Source organism: Camponotus vicinus, unplaced genomic scaffold, assembly GCF_025532165.1.
Source record: "Camponotus vicinus isolate PSW18456_S1 unplaced genomic scaffold, iyCamVici1.0 SCAF_13, whole genome shotgun sequence".
NCBI classification, from domain to species: domain Eukaryota; kingdom Metazoa; phylum Arthropoda; class Insecta; order Hymenoptera; family Formicidae; genus Camponotus; species Camponotus vicinus.
Window position 1 is genome coordinate 7612041 of NW_028141949.1, and position 24748 is coordinate 7636788.

A 24748-nucleotide genomic window follows, 5' to 3' on the forward strand; every position below is an offset into this window, starting at 1 on the left:
ATTTTTTTTAATAATGCATTTTAATAATGCAATTTTTTGTAATAATGCATTAAATTAGACTAGTGTTTAAATTAACTATTATTAAATAATTAAACTTGCATAGACGTAAGCATAGTGAAGTAAGACATAGAAACTTGTAATATCTGAAAATAATATAAAAAAGACTTTGCATTTTTGTCAAAATAGTGATCGTCAAACGTTTGTAATAATGTGTACGTACCGAGCTAAAGTTTTCCAGTGACATTACGTACATTTTACCAGCTTTTATGTAACATGGTTTAATAGCTCTCATTAACATGAATCTCAATAGATGTCTGGATCTTAGGGATAATTTGTACCAATCGCAGCTATAACTGTTAATATATTTGATACATTAATTTACTATTTATTTTCCATTCGCTTAAATGATGATACTAATTTATAAATCATTCAAATTTGTGTATAATAATATACATGTATAATACACACAGATACACAGAGTATAAAATTATAAAATATTATATATTATTGAAAAATATTTCTACTTTTTCGCATTTTTTTTTCTTCAACTTTTTCTTTTAAATAAATTTTTTTTTTTAAATAAATATAAGATTTGTTTTAATATTCTCACTTCTCCTTTTAATATTTCTTTTAATATTATTGATTAACTTATGCATACATTGCTTCCTGAAGTTTGCTGCTGTGATCGATCAGTCGTTGAGAAATTAAATTCAAGTAAAATATATGCATCAGTTGTGCCACATTAGAAGCCATGATGCTGAGAATTATATCTAACTGATTGGCCATCATTATTAACTTAAATAATACGTGATTTTATTAGATATTGCAAAATAGAAAGAATGTATTATTCAAAGTTTTCAAATTTATGAAGTATTTACCTCAGCTGCACTGAAGCTTAAAGATACTATCACGTTTCCTAATAAGAAAAAGTTGCATGTCGTGTAGGTAGATGATAGAAGATCGGAAAATCTTTTGTAAAACAATGACGCAAAAATATATCAGTTTACTTATAAACTTATAATTAAACTTATAATTAGTTTAATTTAACTCACACACAGATACACAGAGATACACGCACATATATACAGGGTGGCCCATTTTAATCCATCCAGTCGAATATCTCGAAAACCAAGCCCGGGAGAGAAAAATGTTTCAGACAAAAGTTGTTTGGTTTCAAGGGGGCCATAAGATGGTACCATTGGTTTGATCTTGAAGAGTCATTTGAAGGTCACGTGAAGATCACTTCAATTTTTTTAAATGGAATACCCTATATATTTTTGCACATTCTTGTAGCTTATCTCGAGAGCTTTCCAAAACACTATAATTAAGTACCTTTTCGTTAAGTACTTTTTAAAGTATGAGGCTTGAAATAATTTCTTAATTTTACATAAACCGTAAAATATCTAATAAAATATTCATTTTTCGAATATCTTACCTTAATACTTTTATGTACAAAATAATGAGAGGAATCAATTGGTGTAAAGAAAAAACAGTTGTTTTAAGAGAAAATATGGAATTGTTAATTGCAAATTACATATTTTTTCTTCAAAACAACTATGTGTTTTCTTTACACCAATTGATTCCTCTCATTATTTTGTACGTAAAAGTATTAAGGTAAGATAATCGAAAAATGAATATTTTACAAGATATTTTACGGTTTATGTAAAATTAAGAAATTATTTCAAGCCTCATAACTCAAAAAGTACTTAACGAAAAGGTACTTAATTATAGTGTTTTGGAAAGCTCTCGAGGTCAATTACAAGAATATGTAATAAAAAATAGGGAGTGCCGTTTAAAAAAATTGAGGTGACCTTCACGTGACCTTCAAATGACTCTTCAAGGTCAAACCAATGGTACCAACTTATGGCCCCTTTGAAACCAAACAACTTTTGTCTGAAACATTTTTCTCTCCCGAGCTTGGTTTTCGAGATATTCGACTGGATGGATTAAAATGGGCCACCCTGTATAATATTCTATGTAGAATTATTTAAGCATTTAAAGCTATTGTGAAAGCTGCATTCATTTCTTACAAAAGAAGTTCGGCAAGTCGAAAATTCAAAAAAATCTGAAACTTGGCATAATTTTATAGTAATATATCCTAACAACGAAACCATTTTTTGTTGGTGCTAAAAAACGGGTTTAGGGGTATAACCAACCGCTAGAAAATCGATTTTTGCGTTCCGAAGCGAATATCATCGAAACGAATAGAAATATAAAAGATTTCTATGTTCAAACAAATGTTTTATGGCTTTAAATGTACTTTACAATTGCGTACTTGGATTTTTTAAAAATTATAAAATTTTTCAAAATACCCCTACCACTCAATAAGATAAGTCGTTATGAAACAGCGAACAAATAAGTGTAGTAGGCAAGTAGCGTGCGTCTTTATTTTATTTCTCAAGAACTAATTTCCGCAACATAACTATAATATTCATGGTTGAATTTGGCGTAACACATAAGCTTTAAAATATATATAATTTAAAAATGTTTTCAAAATATAAAAAATATTGAGTGGTGGGGGTATTTTGAAAAATTTTATCATTTTTAAAAAATCCAAGTACGCAATTGTAAAGTACATTTAAAGCCATAAAATTGTAAACATTTGTTTGAACATAGAAATCTTTTATATTTCTATTCGTTTCGATGATATTCGCTTCGGAACGCAAAAATCGATTTTCTAGCGGTTGGTTATACCCCTAAACCCGTTTTTTAGCACCAACAAAAAATGGTTTCGTTATTAGGATATATTACTCTAAAATTATGCCAAGTTTCAGATTTTTTTGAATTTTCGACTTGCCGAACTTCCCTTGTTAGTAAAAAAAAAATTGGTGCTAACTTTAAAGCATATTTATAGGATTTGACGTATTTAATTATAATATGATAGGCTTCATCATTGGCTATATCCGGCTTAAGCATCCCAAAATCTGAGCTTCGTATATTCTTCATGTTGCTATTTAATCAGAAGATAATTTAGTTTGCACAAAAAATTTAATTATAACTTTTTTTGCAACTTTATTCACAGACTGGACATACCATATATTTTTAAATAATGCGCAGATATGTTGAACGTAAAGTATAAACATGGTATCAATAGCAATCGGTATCGACACTATATAAAATACACTAATAATTCCATGAAGCATCAAAAGGTTGAAATACTTGTCCACGTCGAGAACATGTTCCAAACGAAATAGAAATTTAACTGGGTATGTTTCATTTGAAGGTAAAAGCAAATGTATTCCTTTGATGACAAATGGCATTGTAGAGTAAGATATCCACATTGCATAAATTATGACTGAAACAAATCACTTCTCTTTCTTCAAATTTTTTTAGAGAAAAATTCCAAATATTACATTAATAAAAAGATTTTTTAATATGTAGAAGACCAATGTGTAAAGTATTGTAACGTGATAAAACTGTTGTATTCCATAAAATATTCCAAATCGATTCAGATGTATTATAATGATTTGAGAAAAAGAAAATTGAAAGAGATAATGATCTTTATAAGCAAATTTATAATAAAACTTATATACAGCAATATCGATAAATAATATTAAATTTTTATTATTGAATATTCAACTACAATATAATAAATATTTGTTAAATTTTTATAAAGTTAATTACTCACTTGCATATTGTATTGTCAACGTTTTGGTTTGTTCCGCATAACTTTCTAGTATTTTTCTTTCTGGTCCAGTTTGCGTCATTTTCCAAGTTTTTTCGATGTGTTCAAGGAGATCTTTCATCTGCAGCTCGAAGAAATCATTCGATTTATAATTATAAATAACAATTATATTAACTTTATGCAGTAGAATGTAATGTACGAACTTTGTACTTATTATACAAAGAGTTGATTAGCTTTATAAAAACGCTGCTGTTCACCAGTAACGGCGAAACATTCTCTATGATGACACTTAAATCTGTTATTCCGGCTATTAGGCCCCATAACTACAAAAAGTTATGAAGAAACAATCAGTCTCAAATTTAACTTGTATCGCCACCGTATAGATTAGATGCATCTTGAACACCTCTAAGATAGTCAGACTGCAAGTGAAAAACAACGTAATGACGAGCATTATGTTACCCTCGAGTCGAGATTGAAATGGCCATTGACCGATGAGAGACAGTAACATTTTATTGATGTAATAGTAGTGATTGTCGTAGAAAGACATTTCGTATTATCATATTATCAAAGGAAAATATTGTAACGGACGGTCAAATGTCTCGTCGAATATTCAATCGCGGCGTAATTTATCGTTTATTTCTTTGGAAATAGATCAAAAAGAAACCTAGCACGACGAAAAATCGCGAGGAAATACTGTATGTAATAATGTATACCGCGAAGCACAAAAGAGCATTACATATGTATGAGTAATGAATCGTTTCTTATAGTCGCGCAACTCTTTGTGCAGCAACATGTGATTGCAAAAGAAATTATATTTGTCTTGCTTTCTAAAGTAAGCGAAATTCGTAAAGTTTAAACGAACATGTGGAATGAGAGATAGTAAGAGAAGTGCAAGCTTTGCAGTTGGAGGTCGAACCGTTTACTTATCTTTTTAAACGATTAAATATTAATTAATTTTAACTATAATCAACATCATAGGAAACTTTGAATTATTGAAACTTTTTCTCTATTAAATGTAATATTTTCCTGTAATATTAATTAGCTAACTATATTCATTGGGGTATCATTATAGATATTATTTGCAGGAAAGAGGAAAAAAATAAAAAGACGATATAGGTATGTAAGATAGAAGGTATGTAACTTTTCGTATCTTGTAAAATATTATTAAGTTTATAAAAATCAATAATAAGATTTTATAAATTTATTTTTTCTAAATTTTATTTAAATTTTAAATTTTATGTATGTAAAAAGGTTCGTGCACTTCGCGAAAGCAAAAATAGTATTAAATGGAGTATATTTTAAATTGTTTTCTATATATACAGGGTGTTTCATTTTAATCCGACCAGTCGAATATCTCGAAAACCAAGCCCGGGAGAGAAAAATATTTCAGACAAAAGTTGTTTGGTTTCGAGGGGGCCATAAGATGGTATCATTGGTTTGACCTTGAAGAGTCATTTGAAGGTCACGTGAAGGTCACTTCAATTTTTTTAAATAGAACACCCTATATATTTTTGCACACTCTTGTAGCTTATCTCGAGAGCTTTCCAAAACACTATCATTAAGTACCTTTTCGTTAAGTACTTTTTGAGTTATGAGGGTTGAAATAATTTCTTAATTTTACATAAACCGTAAAATATCTTGTAAAATATTCACTTTTCGATTATCTTACCTTAATACTTTTATGTACAAAATAATGAGAGGAATCAATTGGTGTAAAAAAAACACATAGTTGTTTTTAAGAAAAAATATGGAATTGTTAATTGCAAATTACATATTTTTTCTTCAAAACAACTATGTGTTTTCTTTACACCAATTGATTCCTCTCATTATTTTGTACGTAAAAGTATTAAGGTAAGATAATCGAAAAATGAATATTTTACTAGATATTTTACGGTTTATGTAGAATTAAGAAATTATTTCAAGCCTCATAACTCAAAAAGTACTTAACGAAAAGGTACTTAATTATAGTGTTTTGGAAAGCTCTCGATGTCAGCTACAAGAATGTGCAAAAATATATAGGGTATTCCATTTAAGAAATTTAAGGTGACCTTTATGTGACCTTCAAATGACTGTTCAAGGTCAAATCATTGTCACCATCTTATGGCCCCCTCGAAACCAAACAATTTTTGTCTGAAATATTTTTCTCTCCCGGGCTTGGTTTTCGAGGTATTCGACTGGTCGGATTAAAATGAAACACCCTGTATATATGTGTGTGCATATATGTATATGTAATTATTTAAATTTATTATAATAAAAAAAATTTAATTTTTCACTAATATATATATATATATATCTTTTGTTATAATATTTTTTTAATTTTTATAGTAAATTTTATTACTTTTAAAAATTTTAAATATTTTTTAGAAAATATTAAATTTTATTTAAACTTTAACTTTATATATATCTTTTAAATTTTATTGAAACTTTACAAAATAAAGTTAATATAAATTTAATTAATTTCTCAGTAAAAGTTAATTAATTTTAAAAAATATTTTGTACATCAATTGATTAAGTTATATATAAGAATTGGTTTGAATAGAAATGAAAAATAATAAATTTAACGAAGTGCTATAATATTTTTGTAAATTTACAGTTAAAGCATAAATTAAGATAAACTTTTGCTGCAATTTATTTCCTTATTTTAATTTTTGTATTACATGACTACAAATATAACTGCATATGGTAAAACCTATGTTATCTATCTATGTCATATACTGTGTGTGATTTATTATACCAACTGATGCTACAAGCATACCTGTCTATAAATTAATAAAAAAAATAATTGTTAATTGCAAATTACATATTTTTTCTTAGAAACAATTATATGTTTTCTTTACACCAATTGATTCCTCTCATTATTTTGCACATAGAAGTATTAAGGTAAGGTAATTGAAAAATGATTATTTTACTAGATATTTTACGGTTTATGTAAAATTAAGAAATTATTTTTATAAGCCTCATAACTCGAAAAATACTTTATTATAATGTTTTGGAAAGCTCTCGAGATAAACTATAAGAATAAGTAATAAAAAATAAGAGGTTTCATTTAAAAAATTAAAGGTCACCTTCATGTGACCTTCAAACAATTATTCAAGGTCAAATCAATGGCATCTTATGTTTCCCTTCGAGTCAAACAACTTCTGTCTAAAACATTTTTCCATATTTAAAGCCGTTTCCGAGATCCAGGAGTGGGATCGGACTTTAGAGATACCCTGTACATGTATATTCATTGAAGATTTTTTTTTGTAGTTTACACATAGTAAAACCTTCCGCAACATTATAACGTTTTAATTTTTTAATTGGTTTAAACATAATTATGTCAATTGCAGTAATGAAATGCTTATGTGTATATTTACATTATTTATTGTATTAAAAAAAAGTATTTTGCATAAAAATAAATTGATATCGGCATAAAATTTACAACTTTTTAAAGAATATATTTCATTATAGCACAATAGAAAATCTACTATATAACTATATTATACAATAATTATTGCAACGATGTGAGCACCGCGACATAAGACATGGAGGCTTGTACGATCTGAAAAGGATATTGCAAAAATAGTTGTATTTTATAACAAATAATTATTTAAATAATACTACGTACCGAGCTGAAATTCTCCATTGACATTACGTACATTTTGCCAGCTTTTATTTGACACGGCTTAGAAGCTCGTAATAACGTAAACCTCAATAGTTTTTTGGATCTCTGTGAAATCTTGTACCAGTTACAGCTGTAACTATTAATGCATCCCACAGATTAATTACTCATATTATTGCCATTTGTTTAACAATTAGTGGCATTTATTTGCAAATCTTATATGTAAATAAATATATGAAATTCGTTATTCGCAAATGTGTTTAACTTTTATACATTTATTTTAAATTAATGCAATTTGCTCATTTTTCAACATTTTAATGATTATTTTATATGCGTACATTACTTCTTGAAATTTGTCGCTATAATCGATTATTCGTTGAGCCATCAAGCTTAGATAAAATATATGTAATAATAATCCGACATTACAAGCGATGAGTCTGACAGTTTCATCCAATTGAATATCCCTCATTATTAACTTAACAATATAAACAATATGCGACTTTATTCATTGTACTGAATGGAAATGCAAATAGTGATTTATTGAAAAATTACCTCAGCTATGCTGAAGCTTACAGCTACAACTACGTTTCCTAGCAAAAAAAGAAAATGTGTTGCGTAGGTGGATGAGAGCAGCTCAAAAAATCTTCATATAAAACAATGAAACAAATATATATTGATTTATTTAAGTGAATGCAACGTCTCGTTAATCTCGTTTCGCATTAAAAAAATATATATATACATAATTATAATTAAAACAAGATATAAAAGATGATTACATAATTACAAAAATACATATCGTAAGCTATGTATAAAACAGCAAAACAATTAACATTGTATGGAAGTATTGTATGTTTTCACTTTAATTTCTCATTAAATTAAATGGCACGTATTTCTATTTAAAGATGTTACTGAAACTAACTTTAATGCATATTTGTATGATTTGATACAACTAATTATAACGTGATACGCTTCATCGTCCGTTATATTCGGCTCGTCTATAACAAAATCCGAGCCTTGTATGCGCTTCACATTGTACCTATTTAATTGAAATTTAATTCTGTTTATAGACATTTTTTTCGCGTATTGCAATTTTATTCGCGGTATTCGACTTACTGTACAGCCTCGAATAATGCGCAGACATGCTGAGTGCAAAGTATGAACATACCATCGGCAGCTATCCACACCGACATTAAGAAGAGTATACCGAGGATTCCATTAAGCATCAATAGATTGAAGTACTTGTCCACGTCGAGAACATGATCCAAGCGAAATAGAAACCTGGTCGCGTAAGTTTCATTCGTAGGTAAAAACCAGTACAGTGCTTTAACAATGATGGGCATTGCAGAGTAAAGGACACCCAACATGTATAATATTGCTATAACGAGTAATTTTTTCTTCACATTTTGCTCCAAAAATAACAATATTTTAAAGAAAAAGTAAGAATTTTTAAAGAGAAATGTAAGAAAAAAAGAAATTTTTTATTAAATTTTTTCACTGAAAGCCAATACAAAAAAAAATTTAATTTCTAAAGCACGAAAACTATTAAAACTGAAGACTTTCAAATATTTCAATCTTTTACAATCATTAGAGAAAATAACAGAGGAAAAGAATTAGTTGATAATGTAGTAGAAGATGTTTTGATTGAAATATAAATATCCAGTAAAAGTTGACATTAAGAAATATCATAGACTTTTGATATAATACTCCAATATTTATTTAATACTATAAAAATTCTTCAAACATTACTCACATGCATATCTTATTATTAACGTTCTGTTTTGTTCTGCGTGATTTTGTAATATCTTATTCTCTGGTCCTACTTGTATCCTCTTCCAGGTCTCTTCGATATGTTCCAAAAGATGTTTCATCTATAGCTCGAAGAAATCGCACGATTCAAAATTACAACCCGATTAATTTCGCACGACAGAAAGTAATATACGAACTTTATCCTTATTGTATAAACAATTAATTAGCTTCATGAAAATGAAAACGTCTATAAATAATGGTGAAGCATTTTCCATGATAATATTTAAATCCTTTATCCCAGCTATCAAACCCCAAATCTATATCGGAAACAGATAGTCAATCTCGAATCTAATGTATCGCTTTCGTGTGTATCTGGTATATTTTAAACACCTGCAAGGACGTGAAACTGCAACTGAGAAACAATGTTATAACAAGCATGACGATTCCCTCCATTCGGGATTGAAACGGCCATTGGCCGACGAGAGATAGTAACATTTTATTGATATAATAATAGCGATTGTCGTAGAAAGACATTTTGTTTTATCAAACCATCAAAGAAAAGTACTATATGACAGAGGGTTAAATATCTTGTCATATATTCAATCGCTTATTCGCGTAATTTATCGTGTGTTTCTTTGGATAGTTTCAAAAAGGAATCTGGCACTGTGTAGACAAACCGCGAGAGAATATATTATGATGTGCGATTCTGCGAAGCACAAGGCATTACATATGTATAAATAATAAATTGTTTTTGCAATCAATCGCGCAATTCTTTGTAATCGGCAAAATACGATTGCGATTGAAATTATATATCTTTTGCTTTACAAAACGAAGATATTCATAAAATTTAAATGAACATGGGGAACGAGGAATAATCAAAGAGGTAATACGATAGATATTTGTGCAAGTAAAGTTCGAACTATTTACTTATATCTTCTTAAAGATGAAGCGTTTGATGGATCAATCAAGATAGAGTCAGGGTAAAGAATAATTTCCAAAATATTGTCAGAGTACATCTTAAATAGTTGATATATATCAACGACAAATTAAAACTTTTTTATCGTAGTAAATTTATTTAATATAACTTTTGAAAATAAAAAGTCTTGTTCTTAACTCAAAATATTATTTTTCACTAATATAATATATTAACATATTATTTTGTTTATATCGATTATAATTAAAAAAATAAGAAATTATTAAATATTTTAAAAAATGTTAAATATATTAATTAATTCTAAAAATTATTATTAAATCGATTGTGCATTCAGTTGAATCGAAAAGCAATACATTTAACAAGATGTCACAATATAATACATTTTTAATTTATATATGTCACGGTCAAAGATCGAAAACACTCACTGAGCGGAAAAATCGACCACAACGCGATTTGACTTTTCAGATTTTTGTCGGTTTTTTCGCTCAGTAAGTGTTTTCGATCTTAGAACCTAACATATATATATATATATATCAAGCGACGCAGTAGCGTCGCGACGCTAAGTACATAAAAAACTGATAAAAAATTGAATCCGAGCATTGAGAGGCACTATTCTCGACGCGGCGCTACCAAGTAGCTTATCCGGAATTTTACGTTAAATGACGTCACATAAACTTTCGATTGAAATATTTCAGAAACTAAAGCCGTAATTAAAAATCTAACGGCATTTTTCTTATTGTATAATGTGAATACAAGCTTTCGATTGTGACCAGTTTGAATAAAATTGGTGCAGTCAATCCCGAGAAATGATAATCGCATGTCAGAATTGTGACATTTTTCATTTTCCTTCATAATAAGGTTCAGACTCATGAACATATCTTCGCACGCACACATTCAAAGCGATTTTGTCCCTCAAGCTGCGTTCATACCGCGCATATATGATTATTCGCTTTAGTGTGCAAAAATGCTTTAAGAAACAAAACCATTTATGTACATGTGTGTGCATACGTGTGATATGTGTATATGTGTGTGTATACGTGTGAGAGATTAATTTATCGCATAACAATTTTCAAAAACCTCTTGGGGGTAAAATCTAATCTATCTCGAAAACGGTATCACAAAAATATAAAAACTGTGCGGTTAGATAAGACTTCTAAAGAGACTAATTTATCGTATTATAACAATATTCAAAAATCACCCCTTGAAAGTGAACTCTAATATCTAGAAAATGAAACCTTGTAAAAATACGCGACTTACCTTTAGTAAAGATTTTTAAAAATGCGTATATATTTTTTGCAGAAATAATATAAATTTTTACAAAAAGGTGGTGATATCCCTCTAGAAACAACCTTATAACGGTAAAATAAAATACGTCAAGTACATAAAAAAATATCTTTAAAAAATCTAACATATATTTTCTGTAGAAATAATATAAATTTTTACAAAAAGCAGTGAGATCCCCTAAAAAAACCTTATAAAGGTAAAAAAATACGCCAAGTACATAAAAAAATCAAAAAATCTAAAAGAGTGATAAAAATAAAATATTTAAAAACCGATATGAGATCAATACTATTAGCCAAGTACAATAAATTATGTGATATTAATTCGTAATCGATACTAAATGAGTTAAGATTACTTTAATTCCTAAAGCATTTTTTATATGATGTATATAATTTAAAAAAGTTTTACACAAATTCTAAATCGGATAAATGACCTTCAGATCGAAGTAAGATATGTAAACTTGACGTGCCCCCCTTCCCGCTCCGTCGTTTACATATCTTGAATAAAATAAAAAAATTTGATTATACAATATACATATATACAATATATATTTGTTAATCCTTTCATTTAGTAAGTACAATTTACATTTTTATAAAATAAGCTTTAGACTACGAATATGCAACAGGCAGCCTGTGGACCAGAAACTATCTACGAAGCTTTTCAATCCGACTTACAACAATTAAACTTTACTTGCAGAGAAAATAAAAAAACTCATAAAAAAAGAGATTTCACTTTGCCTAATCTCTATGTGATGATTTCCAGGTAATACAGAGGAGACAAGATATATAAGTTCGAAATTTAGCTACGCGCGTGCGCGATCCGTAGTGTAATTTTAAATTTTACATTGGGCCCATCAAAAATCTAGCTTTTTCCTGTTTTAAACTATATGATTTAAATACGGGGCACGTCAAGTTTTCATATCTTACTTCGATCTGAAGGTCATTTATGCGATTTAGAATTTATGTAAAACTTTTTTAAATTATATACATCATATAAAAAATGTTTTAGGAATTAAAGTAATCTTAATTCATTTAGTATCGATTACGAATTAATATCACATAATTTATTGTATTTGGCTAATAGTATTGATCTCATATCGGTTTTTAAATATTTTATTTTTATCATTCTTTTAGATTTTTTGATTTTTTTTATGTACTTGGCGTATTTTTTTACCTTTATAAGGTTTTTTTAGGGTTTCCTTATTTCAATTTTTGTATTACATGACTACAAATATAACTGCATATGGTAAAACTTATGTTATCTATCGGGGGAGTCCCGTTTGCCTACATTCCCGATTGCCAACTGCTTCGTTTGCGCACAACATTTTGCCGACAGTTTCTTTTGCCAATATTCCCGATTGCCTACATGTATTATTGCACACACGAAAAAAATAAAGAAACGAAAGTACTATTGCACACATGACATTATTGCGCACGTACACATTGCACACATGACATTATTGTTCACATGCACATTACACACATGACATTATTGCACACATAAAATAAGAAAATCATATTAACACTTTCCACACACTTTATTGCACACATGCTCATTGAACACATGAAATTATTGCACACATACAGATTGCACACATGATATTATTGTACACATGCACATTGCACACATGATATTATTTCATGTAGAAAATAAAAGTATAATTGGATGCTTTGGGCAAGATTTTCGTATGCAATCCATCTCCGAATTTGATCAATTTTTACAGACATATAGTACGTACTAAATGAAGTCGAATGCCACAAATGCAAATAGGCAGAAACGTTTTTTGTTCTTAAGGTATTCAAATTTTATTTTTATATTATGTTATTTATATTATGTTGAATTTTTCGATTGTGTAAGCACAAGGTTCTCGATTCTTTGGAGGACTGAGTGGATCACTCAGAATATAGTGCGACCCGAAATGAAGTCTATAATTTTCCTGTTCACATGGGTTTTCGACTTCCACGCGAAGCGAGATTCGTTTTTATTTCAAAGTATAGTCCTAGGTCCAAAATATTTTTGAATTCTAATATTTCTTTCTAAATGGAAATTTTAAATATTATTCATTTAAGAAGATAATTAAAATTAAAATATCAAAAATAAACGTTTCTGCACATTCGCTCTTATAGCATTCGACTTTATTTAGTACTATATGCTTAAATAAAAGTTCATCGAATTCGAAAGTAAGTCGCATACGGAAATCCTATCATCCAATTGATTAAAGATTTTAAGATGGGATTCTGTGAGCAATCCAATATCAGTCTGCACTTTTAATCGTGGATTCTAATTATGCTAAGTCATTTTCTTACTTTATGTGTGCAATGTATTTGTATGTGTTCAATATCATATGTGTATTAAGATTATGTGCAATGTGCATGTGTACAATAATATCATGTGTGCAATCTGTATGTGTACAATAATTTCATGTGTGCAATAAAGTCGTGTGTGGAAAGTGTTAATGATTTTCTTATTTTATGTGTTCAATAATGTCATGTGTGCAATGTGTATGTGAACAATAATGTCATGTGTGCAATGTGTATGTGTGCAATAATGTCATGTGCGCAATAATATCATGTGTGCAATCGTATTTTCGTTTCTTTATTTTTTTCGTGTGTGCAATAATACATGTAGGCAATTGGGAATGTTGGCAAAAGAAGCTGTCGGCAAAATGTTGTGCGCAAACGAAGCAGTTGGCAATCGGGAATGTAGGCAACTGAAGCCCTCCCTTATCTATCTATGTCATATACTGTGTGTGATTTATTATATCAACTGATGCTACACAAGTATGCGTGTCTGTAAATTAATAAAAAAATGAAAATTACGAGATGCTGAAGATATGCATATATGTGTATGTATTAAAAAGATTTAAATAAATTTATATAATTATATAAATTTTATATAATAATTTAAATTGTTTTTTTTTTGATAATCTTTATTCTATATGTTATGTAAATGAATTTAAATGAATTTGAAACAAATTTCACGAATTTAAATAAATTACATAATACTAGTGGAATATATCTAATTTTTTCCAGATCCAAAAAGAACTTTCGAATATGGTGAATCTTTTCTATTTCATTTAGACACACACAGGATTGACATCAATATAACATCGAGCATCAGTGCAATAAATAATGATGTTAAATAAAAATTATATTGTGTCTATTAAAATCCATTTTAATAAATAAACATTAATTTTATAGGATAACATTTTATTGATTTAATTACTTGATAAAGATACGCTATTTTATGTTTATTAATCTTTTATTATTTATTATATGGTTGTTATTGTATATGATTACGCCAATTATTAATAATTATGACAGCAAGATAATGAGATACATGCATATTTATCATTCATTGTATTAAAATCACACTTTGTATAAAAGTAGAAACGAACATCAATTTAAAATTTAATATTTTTTTAATAATGTATTATATTGTGCATTATACCAGTGCTTAAGTTATCCATTATATTAAATAATTAAGCATGCAATCAATATCTTTAATACATTTCCATATTATATTATATTACTTCAAACGATTATTATTGTATAGAAGTGAGCATGGTAAAGTAAGACATGGAAACTTGTAGTATCTGAAAATAATATGAAAAAGATTTTGCATGTTATCGCCAAAATATATGTTTACAATAATATGTACGTACCGAACTAAAGTTTTCCAGTGACATTACATACAGCTTAGCTTTTATTTGACATGGTTTAATAGCTCGCATTAACGTGAATCTCAACAGTTGTCTGGATCTTAATGAAATTTTGTACCACTCACAGCTATAACTGTTAATCCATAAATTTGATACATTAATTTACCTTTTATTCCTCATTCGCTCAAATGATGATACTAATTTATAAATCGTAAATTTAAATATGTTGAAGTATTCATGATAGACATATAGATACATGTAATTATAAAATATTTCTATTTTCACACATTTCTATTATTGCAAAATATTTTACACATTTCTTTTCTTTCAATTTTTTTAAATTATTTAAAAAATAGCCACTTTGTTTCAATATTCTTAATATTCAATATTCTTAATATTAGTGATCAACTTATGCATACATTGCTTCTTGTAGTTCGCTGCTGTGATCGATCAATCGTTGAGACGTCAAACTCAAGTAAAATATATGTGTCAATAGTCCCATAATAGCAGAAACAACTCTGATAGTTTCATCCAACTGATTATTCACCATTATCAACTTAAACATTATCTTTGTTACATATATATATCCCAAATAAAATGGCCAGTATTGTTTAAAGCTTTCAAATTTATTGAATATTTACCTCAGCCGCATTGAAGCTTAAGCTTAAGATTGCAGTTCCTAATAAAAAGAAAAAAGATGTTGCGTAAGCGGATGAGAGTAGATCTGAAAATCTGTAAAACAATAAAATAAATATATTAGATAATTTAAAAATATTTCATAATTTAAAAATATTTTAATTGTAATTTGTTTAATTTAACTTAAAGTAAAAAGAAGGGAAACGATATAAAGATACTTAATTTATCGCAGGAAGCTGTAAGTTATATAAAAATCGTATAAAATAATCAGTAAATCATATATATAATAATCATACAATAATCTTTATAAGTTCTATCTCTTAAGTTAAAGATGTTTATATCTAAAAACACTAGGAGCATTAACTTTAAGGCATGTTTGTACGATTTTATGCAATCAATTATGACATGATATGCTTCATCATCCACTATATTTGGCTTGAGTATCACAAAATCGGAGCCTCGTATACGATTTATCTTGTACCTATTTCGTGAGAATATTACTCGGTCAGAAATTCTTTCGACACGTTATATTTTTAAGCAAAGAGTCTCGGACTTACTTTATACTCTCAAACAATGCACAGACATGTTGAATGCATAGGACATACATGCAATCGATAGCTATCGGTACCGACACTATATAAAATATACTAATAATTCCATGAAGCATCAGGAGATTGAAATATTTGTCCACGTCGAGAACATGTTCTAAGCGATATAGAAATCTGGCTGTGTAGTTTTCATTCGTTGGTAAAAACGAGTATATTCCACTTACGACGATCGGCATCGTGGAATAAAAGATCCCCGAAGAATAAAGAGCAACTGAAATGAATTATTCCTCTTTTTCTACAAATTTCTTTCCATGTTACTTTAATTTAATAGAGACAAGGGAGACAATTTAATAGAGATAATATTATTTAATTCGAAACAAAAGGTTACATATTTCCGAAACATATAAAATAATTTAATATAAAATAAATAATATAAAATTATATAAATGATTATATAATAATTAATATATATATAATAAATTAATATAAAATAAATAATATAAAATAATTTAATATAAAATAATTTAATATAAAATAAATAATATAAAATAATTTAACATAAAATAAATAATATAAAATAATTTAATATAAAATAAATAATATAAAATAATTTAATATAAAATAAATAATATAAAATAATTTAATATAAAATGAAGTAAAAGAAAGAAAAAAAATATTTATAATATTTCAGTTGAAAAATCACTCAATAAAAGTTAGCGGTGATATTAAGAATAATTCCTATATGTTATTCAGTATCCAGCTGATACGACAAAAATTCTTAGTATTTATAAGATTAAAATTACACTTACATGCATATTGTATCGTTAATATTCTGTTTTGCTCCGCATAATTCCGTAATATTTTACTTTCTGGTCCGATTGGTGTCATCTTCCAAGTCTCTTCGATATTCTCTAGAAGATCCCTCATCTGTAGCTCGAAGAAATCGTTCGGTTTATAATCGCAGAACGACTCGATTAACTTTACGCGGCAAAATGTAACATACGAACTTTATGCTTATTACAGAAAGAGTTGATTAGCTTTACGAACATGAGACTGTTGATGAATAACGGCGATGAATTCTCCATGACGATGTTCAAATTCGTTATTCCGGCTATCAGGCCCAATAACTACAGCGTATGAGAAGACAATCAGTTTCAGTTCGAATTCTTATCGCTATTATATATATCATGATACATTTCTGACACCTCTAAAGCTGTCAAACTGCAAATGAACAATATTGTAATGGCGAACATCACGTTACCCTCCAGTCGCGATTGAAATGGCCATTGGCCGAGAATGGACAGGAATGTTTTATTGAGATAATAGTAGCGATTGTCGTAGAAAGACATTTTGCATTATTAGACTACAGCAAAAATGTCAGAAAAAAATCGGGTAACTTGTTGGATATTTACATCTAACCGTAACTTATCGTTTATTCACTTTGAAATATATTCAAAAGGAGAAAACTCTCTGGCACGTTTATTCACTTTGAAATATATTCAAAAAGAAAACGGAACCTAGAGAACGAGTGACGTTCAAATACGTGGTAATCTATGCGAGATGGAGCATTATATATTTACGAGTAATGAGCTGTGTTTTTTCTTTGTGCATAATACTTCTTATGATCGATTTGTTGAGATATATCTGTTGTTGACGTTACTCGCGCTCTATCGCTTTACTAATCAAATAAAATTTGTAAAACTGTGAAACAAGGAAGACTTCAAGAAATATGTGCTTAGAATAACGTTTTAACTTAATTATATTTAAATTTATATACATTTGGATTTATCTTCGTAAAACGATTAAAACTAATCCATTAATGGTTAATCAGATTAATCATTCCTATCAAAAGTTAGATATTTACTAGTTATCTACAGAGAACATGGACCTTATATTTATCTTTTGATTAATTTGTATAACATTTTATGGTTAAGGCTTTTTAACATTTATCTTTTAAAAATTATTAAATTAAGTACGTATTAGCACATAAAAAATATTTTGAATAATATATAATGCAATATTATTTTAAAATGTGAATTAAGATTACAAAAATAATTCGAATAATTTTAATTAAACTTTTTGTTTCTACTTGTTTACAAAATATATTATTGCGGTATAAAATTTATTATAATATACGATAAAATCTATTCGCTTGTCTTTTACCTTGTGATAAAATGTATGCCTTAAGCACTAGTCTCTGGATTACATGATGACGTGATACTAGTTTTAAGTAAATATTTATTTAATTATATAAATTATATATATATAGTTTGTGATATATTTAGATCTTTAATCAATTTTCTATCAATAATTAAAAACTATATTGAAAATATTAATATATTAATTAAATTAAAATTTATAGAAATCATATTTCTTTATGCACAAAAATTCAGAATATTATAAAATTGTAACTATTATAAAATTAAAATTTGACAATTATATTTTATAAGATATTTATTCATCGAAATATTTATTCACAATTTCTTTCTATATTTGACGCATAAATCGCAAAATTCCAGATGATAGACGATTATATATCACCCGAATTTAACGATACCATTAACGTAATATAGGAGACAGATGTTTTCATGATCTTAAAAACGTAACACAATGTTAAGTAAGAACATTATTATATACATAAGTTTATTATAAAGATAAGTTTTCAAAGGTTAGTTTAATTTCTTGCGTATATATTTTAAATCTTATAATAGAGAAAGATTATTTATAACTTATTATATAAATGACATATATTTCAATATTTATTATATATATTTATGTATATTACTATATATAAATATATATATTTATATACAGGGTGGACCATTTTAACGTTTAATGGAGAATAACTCGAAAACCAAGCCCGGGAGAGAAAAATGTTTCAGACAAAAGTTGTTTGGTTTCGAGGGGGCCATAAGATGGTATTATTGGTTTGATCTTGAAGAGTTATTTGAAGGTCACATGAAGGTCACCTTCAATTTCTTAAATGGAATCTACTATTTGTCATTGCATATTCTTATAGCTTATCTCGAGAGCTTTCCAAAACACTATAATTAAGTACCTTTTCGTTAAGTACTTTTTGAGTTATGAGGCTTGAAATAATTTCTTAATTTTACATAAACCGTAAAATATCTTGTAAAATATTCATTTTTCGATTATCTTACCTTAATACTTTTACGTACAAAATAATGAGAGGAATCAACTGGTGTAAAGAAAACACATAGTTGTTTTGAAGAAAAAATATGTAATTTGCAATTAACAATTCCATATTTTTTCTTAAAAACAACTATGTGTTTTCTTTACACCAATTGATTCCTCTCATTATTTTGTACATAAAAGTATTAAGGTAAGATAATCGAAAAATGAATATTTTACAAGAAATTTTACGATTTATGTAAAATTAAGAAATTATTTCAAGCCTCATAACTCAAAAAGTACTTAACGAAAAGGTACTTAATTATAGTGTTTTAGAAAGCTCTCGAGATAAGCTATAAGAATATGCAATGACAAATAGTAGATTCCATTTAAGAAATTGAAGGTGACCTTCATGTGACCTTCAAATAACTCTTCAAGGTCAAACCAATGATACCATCTTATGGCCCCCTCGAAACCAAACAACTTTTGTCTGAAACATTTTTCTCTCCCGGGCTTGGTTTTCGAGTTATTCTCCATTAAACGTTAAAATGGTCCACCCTGTATATTAATATATATATATATATATATATATATATATATATATATATATTAATATATATATATTTATATATATTTATAATATTTATTTATATATATTAAATTTCGACATACCATAGTGTAACCTTCCAAACTGATTACATATAATTTGGCCATAGTTATGCGATACGGTTTTTGAGATTTCATTAGTAGAAACAAGAACATTTTTTTTACTTTCAGAGATGTTTGGTACCACATTCCATTATATCTGAAAGTATATTATTAGTTGTTAAGTATATCATAAAATGTTATTAATTCATTAAATTGACAACTTACGCTGCGATAGGAATCTGAGAACTGTGATCTATTATTTCCTGTCCTATCCAGCTATTTAAAAAAAATCGAGAATTTTGAAGGAGCACAAGTTGACCGTATCTCATTATCTCCATAGTATTCATATGAGTTACGATCTGCACAATAATGCATAATTATGCGATCTATGGTTTTAAATCAAGTTTAAACTAACGAATGAGAGAATACTTTATGTTGCAATATTTTAATATGAAGTAATAATTTATTAAGTAAATATTACATATTTATTACCATCACGCACGCGGTACATTGAAATATAACTCCTAAACCAACATCGATAATAAGACACATTGCAAACGTTGACTCAATTAATTGGATCAATCTATTAATAATAGATAAAAAAGCAGTAATATTTTTATTGTACAAAAAATTTTTCAATAAACTTCAATACTCCTCGTGAATTTATATGAACCTTTCTATTCTGACTTGTAGCTGTATGCATTGTATTATATTTTCAACGTCTTTATCCCACTTAGATATGCCATTACAATCGACGCAATTCGATTTGTTGTTTATAATACAATTTTCCAAACGATGACTGCAAATACATGTGTATGTGTTTTCTCTCATACAGGGTGTCTGAAAACTTTTCGCGGTCCCGAAGTGTGAAAGTAGATTAGCTCAAATTAAGAAGAAAGGTCCTCTAGTGTTTTGCGATATTCGCAATAATTAACGAAAAATTAATTAAAGAAGATCGGCCAATGCGCGTGGCTAGAAGCGCGCAGCGGTGAAGGCGGTCTCACTGTAACGTAATGGCGGCGCGCGGTGAAGCGGTGATTGGGGAGGGAAGGAGCGATGAGTGTGTAGGCGAAGGCTCCTCCCCTCCCCAATCACCACTTCGCCGCGCGCATTGGCTGATCTTCTTTAATTAATTTTTCGTTAATTATTGCGAATATCGCAAAACAGTAGAGGACCTTCCTTCTTAATTTGAGCCAATCTACCTTCACACTTCGGGACTGCAAAAAGTTTTCAGACACCCTGTATAAATAAAATCAATTCAGCGTTTTACATTTTACTTACCTTAATACGGCCAACATACCACAGCTATGTTGCAACAATGCGAAATAGATGGTATCGATCGCGATCACTGACGTGCAGGATATATAATATCCTAGGCACGTAATCGCGAAGAGAATATAATAATACTTTTCTAGATCCACGAAGAACTCGCCCGAATGCGGCAGTTTTTTTGGTCTCGTCACGTTCGACGCCAGGATAATGTCGAGCATCGGTACCGTAAGCGGTGCTGTGATATAACTAGTCGCTGTCGTGCTGATAAAAACTGGAAAGAAAATTGTCTCTTTTCACATGATTGCTCGAAGAAACAATCAGATTATTATGATATACTTAAATAGGTCATTGTGAACACTCGACTCCTCTCGAGGTATTCCTTTAGAATTCGGAAATTCTCGTGATTCTCTAATAGACGGCAGTCGTATTGCACATGTTGAATAAGCGTTCTAAACTGAAGATACGATAATGAGAATGGGAACTGATTCTCTAGTCGATATGGGTGGATTTACACTCTTACTTTGTTAAAGTTATGAAACAAACTAATCACTTTCATGAGACATATACATGCGCCAGTGAGAGGTGGTAGCACATCGTAAAAGTCGTTCACACTTGTCGCATGTTTGAACAAATATGCGATCTGTTGATAAAGCACTGCGTAATATATTTGAAGATAGTTGTATAATTTTGGATATAATTTCGGGGAAAAATTCGAACGGGGAAGATTGAAATAAAAATTGCAAGAAACTCATACTGGAGATATGTCACTTAGTTCTTTTACGAGTCCCTAGTTAAAATATATTAATTTGTGAGATACCTGCGGCAACGCTAAAGTCAATATACCGACTATTGTACAATAGAGAATTATGTTCTTGTTAGACGACGATTTAAGCGGCCACAAGCCGACATGTGATAGCAATAGCTTGTTAATACGAAAATATCTAGTGTCAAAGGCGTCCATTGATAGCCTATGGTGGTTAAAGAGGAATTTTTTAATAACTCGTCGCCAAAGAAAAGTTTCCGTGTCTGCGGCTCATTTCGTATTCCCTTGGAACATACGTTGTATTGGCAAAGAAGCGTTATACGTTATATGTTAAACCCCGATTTAAATAGAATTGCTAATAGGATGGATATTCCCTATAGTTGAAGAATACGCGGAAAGAATGTTACAATTTTAATTTCATATTATCAATAAAATAAAAGTGACGACGTGTTTAGTTTCGCGTGACACGCGATTTATACATTAACTATAGTTTCAACAGATGAAACGGCGATCGTATATTGCGTGATATAATTCGTTGCTGTCGATTATATATGACATTGAAATTTGCCATTATTTATTTCTTGGTATTATCAATATCGAGAGTCAACATTTCCTGACAATACAAGGCTTTCCTACTTTAATAAATAATCAATAATATGTATAATATATAATTTTGTTGTATATCAAAGAAATTTTTTTATTAATGTATTTATTTTTATGTGCAGATGAACACATAGAATCAAGTGTCGGATATCGAAGAAGATACATCTTTCTACTCTAAATAATCTCATGTTCTTTAAATGGTAACGTATAAATTACATTTATGTAAATATTTATCCCTCTAAAAAAACCTTACAAAGGTAAAAAAAATACGTCAAGTACATAAAAAATATTCTATCCCACATACATCCCTATCTTTTCTGGAGGCTTGCCACAGCCCTATTTAGGATCCATCCGCCACTGCTATTTGGCACAGTGGGGATTTTAGTATTTACTAGAGGGATCTTGGGGGATGTGGTCACTCTACGGCGTTGTGCTCGCCGGTGCCGTTTCTTACGAAAGGCCAGTCGGAAGCTAGCATGCAGTGCACGCGAATACCTCCACCGGCACTTATTTGGTCAGCGAGCGACCTTTTCAAGGATCCTCCATGGCAATCGGCATTGCATCCATCGAGCAAGATACCAACATCGCTCTGGAGTCGCATATCACTGTGTTAAAAAGCAGCATTAGGTGTGAGGTCTGGATAACTCAGTGGTCTAGAGCAGTTGGTCGGAAAGCGAAAGACTCGGGTTCGATTCCCGATCCAGCCACTTGCACCTCACATATTTTTCTAGTCTGCGAATATTGTTTTCTAGCAATTATTCGTTGGGCTGAAAAATGTGTGAATGCTCTCTCCACATGATATGTGTCCATGCCGTTGCCATGGATGGATTCTGTTGCTCGTTGATCAAATGAGCGTATAGACACGTCCGACCTCCTCCCACATACATCCCTATCTTTTCTGGAGTCTTTAAATCGAAGTAAGTTATGAAAACTTAGCGTGCCCAGATCATCATATTTTTTATGTACTTGACGTATTTTTTTTACCTTTTATATATATATATATATATATATATATATATATATATTACTATATTATATATATTTATATTTAGCTTGTAAAATAGATATATTTATTTACCTTGTGCTCCAATTATCATACCTTACTGGCTCTCGCGAATTTTTAATTAACTATTTAATTATTATATTATTTAATATTATATTATTTAACTTGCACTTTATTACTTATCACTCAAAATGCGGTTAATGATACATGTCACTAATGACACATGTCATTAATATCGCAAAGCGTCGCTAGCGCAATCTTCTGTCGAGAGTAGGAAATGTACGTTTTCTCTTTCTATGTGTTGTGTACATGTGCGTTGATGATGGTGACGATGATAAAGACGTTTCTTAATTAAAAATTTTCATATTTCAATTTTGCGTTATAATATCTTTGTTTATAGATCACGCAGCACAAAAATAAAGATACTTTCTTTATATTATTCAAACTCGCTCTATCGATTAAGGCTAGTAAGAATTCGATTCGTTCAGCCGTTATTGAAATCCGATAATTTGAGTTATTCTCATCTGTCCGACTCGCGTATAGATACATGGAGTGCCGCGCTAATGCTTCGCATGAACTTGGCACGAGACACTATCATATCTCTTGATAATATATAATATATTATTATTATATTATTATTATTATTATTATATATTATTATTATTATTATTATTATTATTATTATTATTATTATTATTACACAGGCCCACAAAAAAAAAAGTTTGCAGTACTTTTGACCAGACATACTTTTTCTTTCGTATTTTTTGACGCTGAATCCGAATCTGCAATAAAAATGTAGCCTTCTCCTGCATATTTTTAACTTTCCTTAGAAAAACCCCATTTTTTACGTTTTTTTCGTGGTTTTTTAAAATTAAAAAAAAATGGAAGAAAGATACGATTAATTTGACTTCAGAATTGAATTCTACGGTAAAAAATACATCAAAAACCATGTCTTGAATATTTTTTTAATGAGATTTCAACCCCTCATACGGCGTTGAAAAGGCTAAAGAACCAGAAAAAGCCAACATTCATTCCAAATTTGATTAAAACGCGATTAAAATTTGATTCTACAACTTTGAAAGAGTTTATAGGCATTATAAATACTACTCTGGGGATTTTTGAGGTTGCTGATCATGAATTTGATGTCAGATTTTTTAAAAGACCACTCCCAGGAGACGTTAGTGGATAGCATACGGGATAAATTAATTAGTTTTTGATAGTACCACTATTGAGTACTAATACTTGTTTGAGATATCATAATACGTCTCGAATACAAGTGACAATTGTGATTGGGC

The 24748-nt window shown here is 29.1% G+C and overlaps 2 protein-coding genes across 2 annotated transcripts; both read right to left on the reverse strand.

The window, feature by feature from the left end:
* Positions 1-21: 21 nt before the first annotated feature.
* On the reverse strand, positions 22-4279 carry LOC145964084 (odorant receptor 9a-like). Its single transcript, XM_083086488.1, has 9 exons — positions 4029-4279; positions 3829-3948; positions 3629-3746; positions 3034-3295; positions 2837-2950; positions 879-969; positions 659-795; positions 221-353; positions 22-143 (listed from the first exon to the last, which is right to left on the reverse strand). The coding sequence occupies exons 1-9, from the start codon at positions 4170-4172 to the stop codon at positions 90-92; spliced, it is 1173 nt and encodes a 390-aa protein (XP_082942614.1). The 5' UTR covers positions 4173-4279; the 3' UTR covers positions 22-89.
* A 2836-nt stretch (positions 4280-7115) lies between these two features.
* Positions 7116-23421, reverse strand: LOC145964639 (uncharacterized). Its single transcript, XM_083087615.1, has 25 exons — positions 21886-23421; positions 21605-21831; positions 21421-21538; positions 21094-21355; positions 20486-20611; positions 20305-20395; positions 20038-20171; positions 19837-19969; positions 17040-17159; positions 16842-16959; positions 16042-16303; positions 15849-15965; positions 15490-15580; positions 15268-15404; positions 14852-14981; positions 14751-14782; positions 9363-9507; positions 9170-9289; positions 8977-9094; positions 8340-8601; positions 8146-8262; positions 7779-7869; positions 7565-7701; positions 7233-7365; positions 7116-7166 (listed from the first exon to the last, which is right to left on the reverse strand). Exons 1-25 carry the CDS (start codon positions 22043-22045, stop codon positions 7116-7118), a joined length of 3432 nt encoding a protein of 1143 aa, XP_082943741.1. The 5' UTR covers positions 22046-23421.
* Between the last annotated feature and the right edge of the window lie 1327 nt (positions 23422-24748).

Excerpts from the sequence above, each read along its gene's own strand:
- LOC145964084 (XM_083086488.1), bottom strand. The coding sequence starts at position 4,172 with ATGTCTTTCTACGACAATCACTACTATTACATCAATAAAATGTTACTG. Across the intron at positions 2,951-3,033 it reads GCATTATTTAAAAATATATG|CAACATGAAGAATATACGAA; the intron begins GTATGTCCAGTC and ends CTGATTAAATAG. Across the intron at positions 796-878 it reads TAAGCTTCAGTGCAGCTGAG|TTAATAATGATGGCCAATCA; the intron begins GTAAATACTTCA and ends GTATTATTTAAG.
- LOC145964639 (XM_083087615.1), bottom strand. The coding sequence starts at position 22,045 with ATGGACGCCTTTGACACTAGATATTTTCGTATTAACAAGCTATTGCTA. Across the intron at positions 21,356-21,420 it reads GTTCACAATGACCTATTTAA|TTTTTATCAGCACGACAGCG; the intron begins GTATATCATAAT and ends TTTTCTTTCCAG. Across the intron at positions 14,783-14,851 it reads CACTGGAAAACTTTAGTTCG|ATACTACAAGTTTCCATGTC; the intron begins GTACGTACATAT and ends TATTATTTTCAG.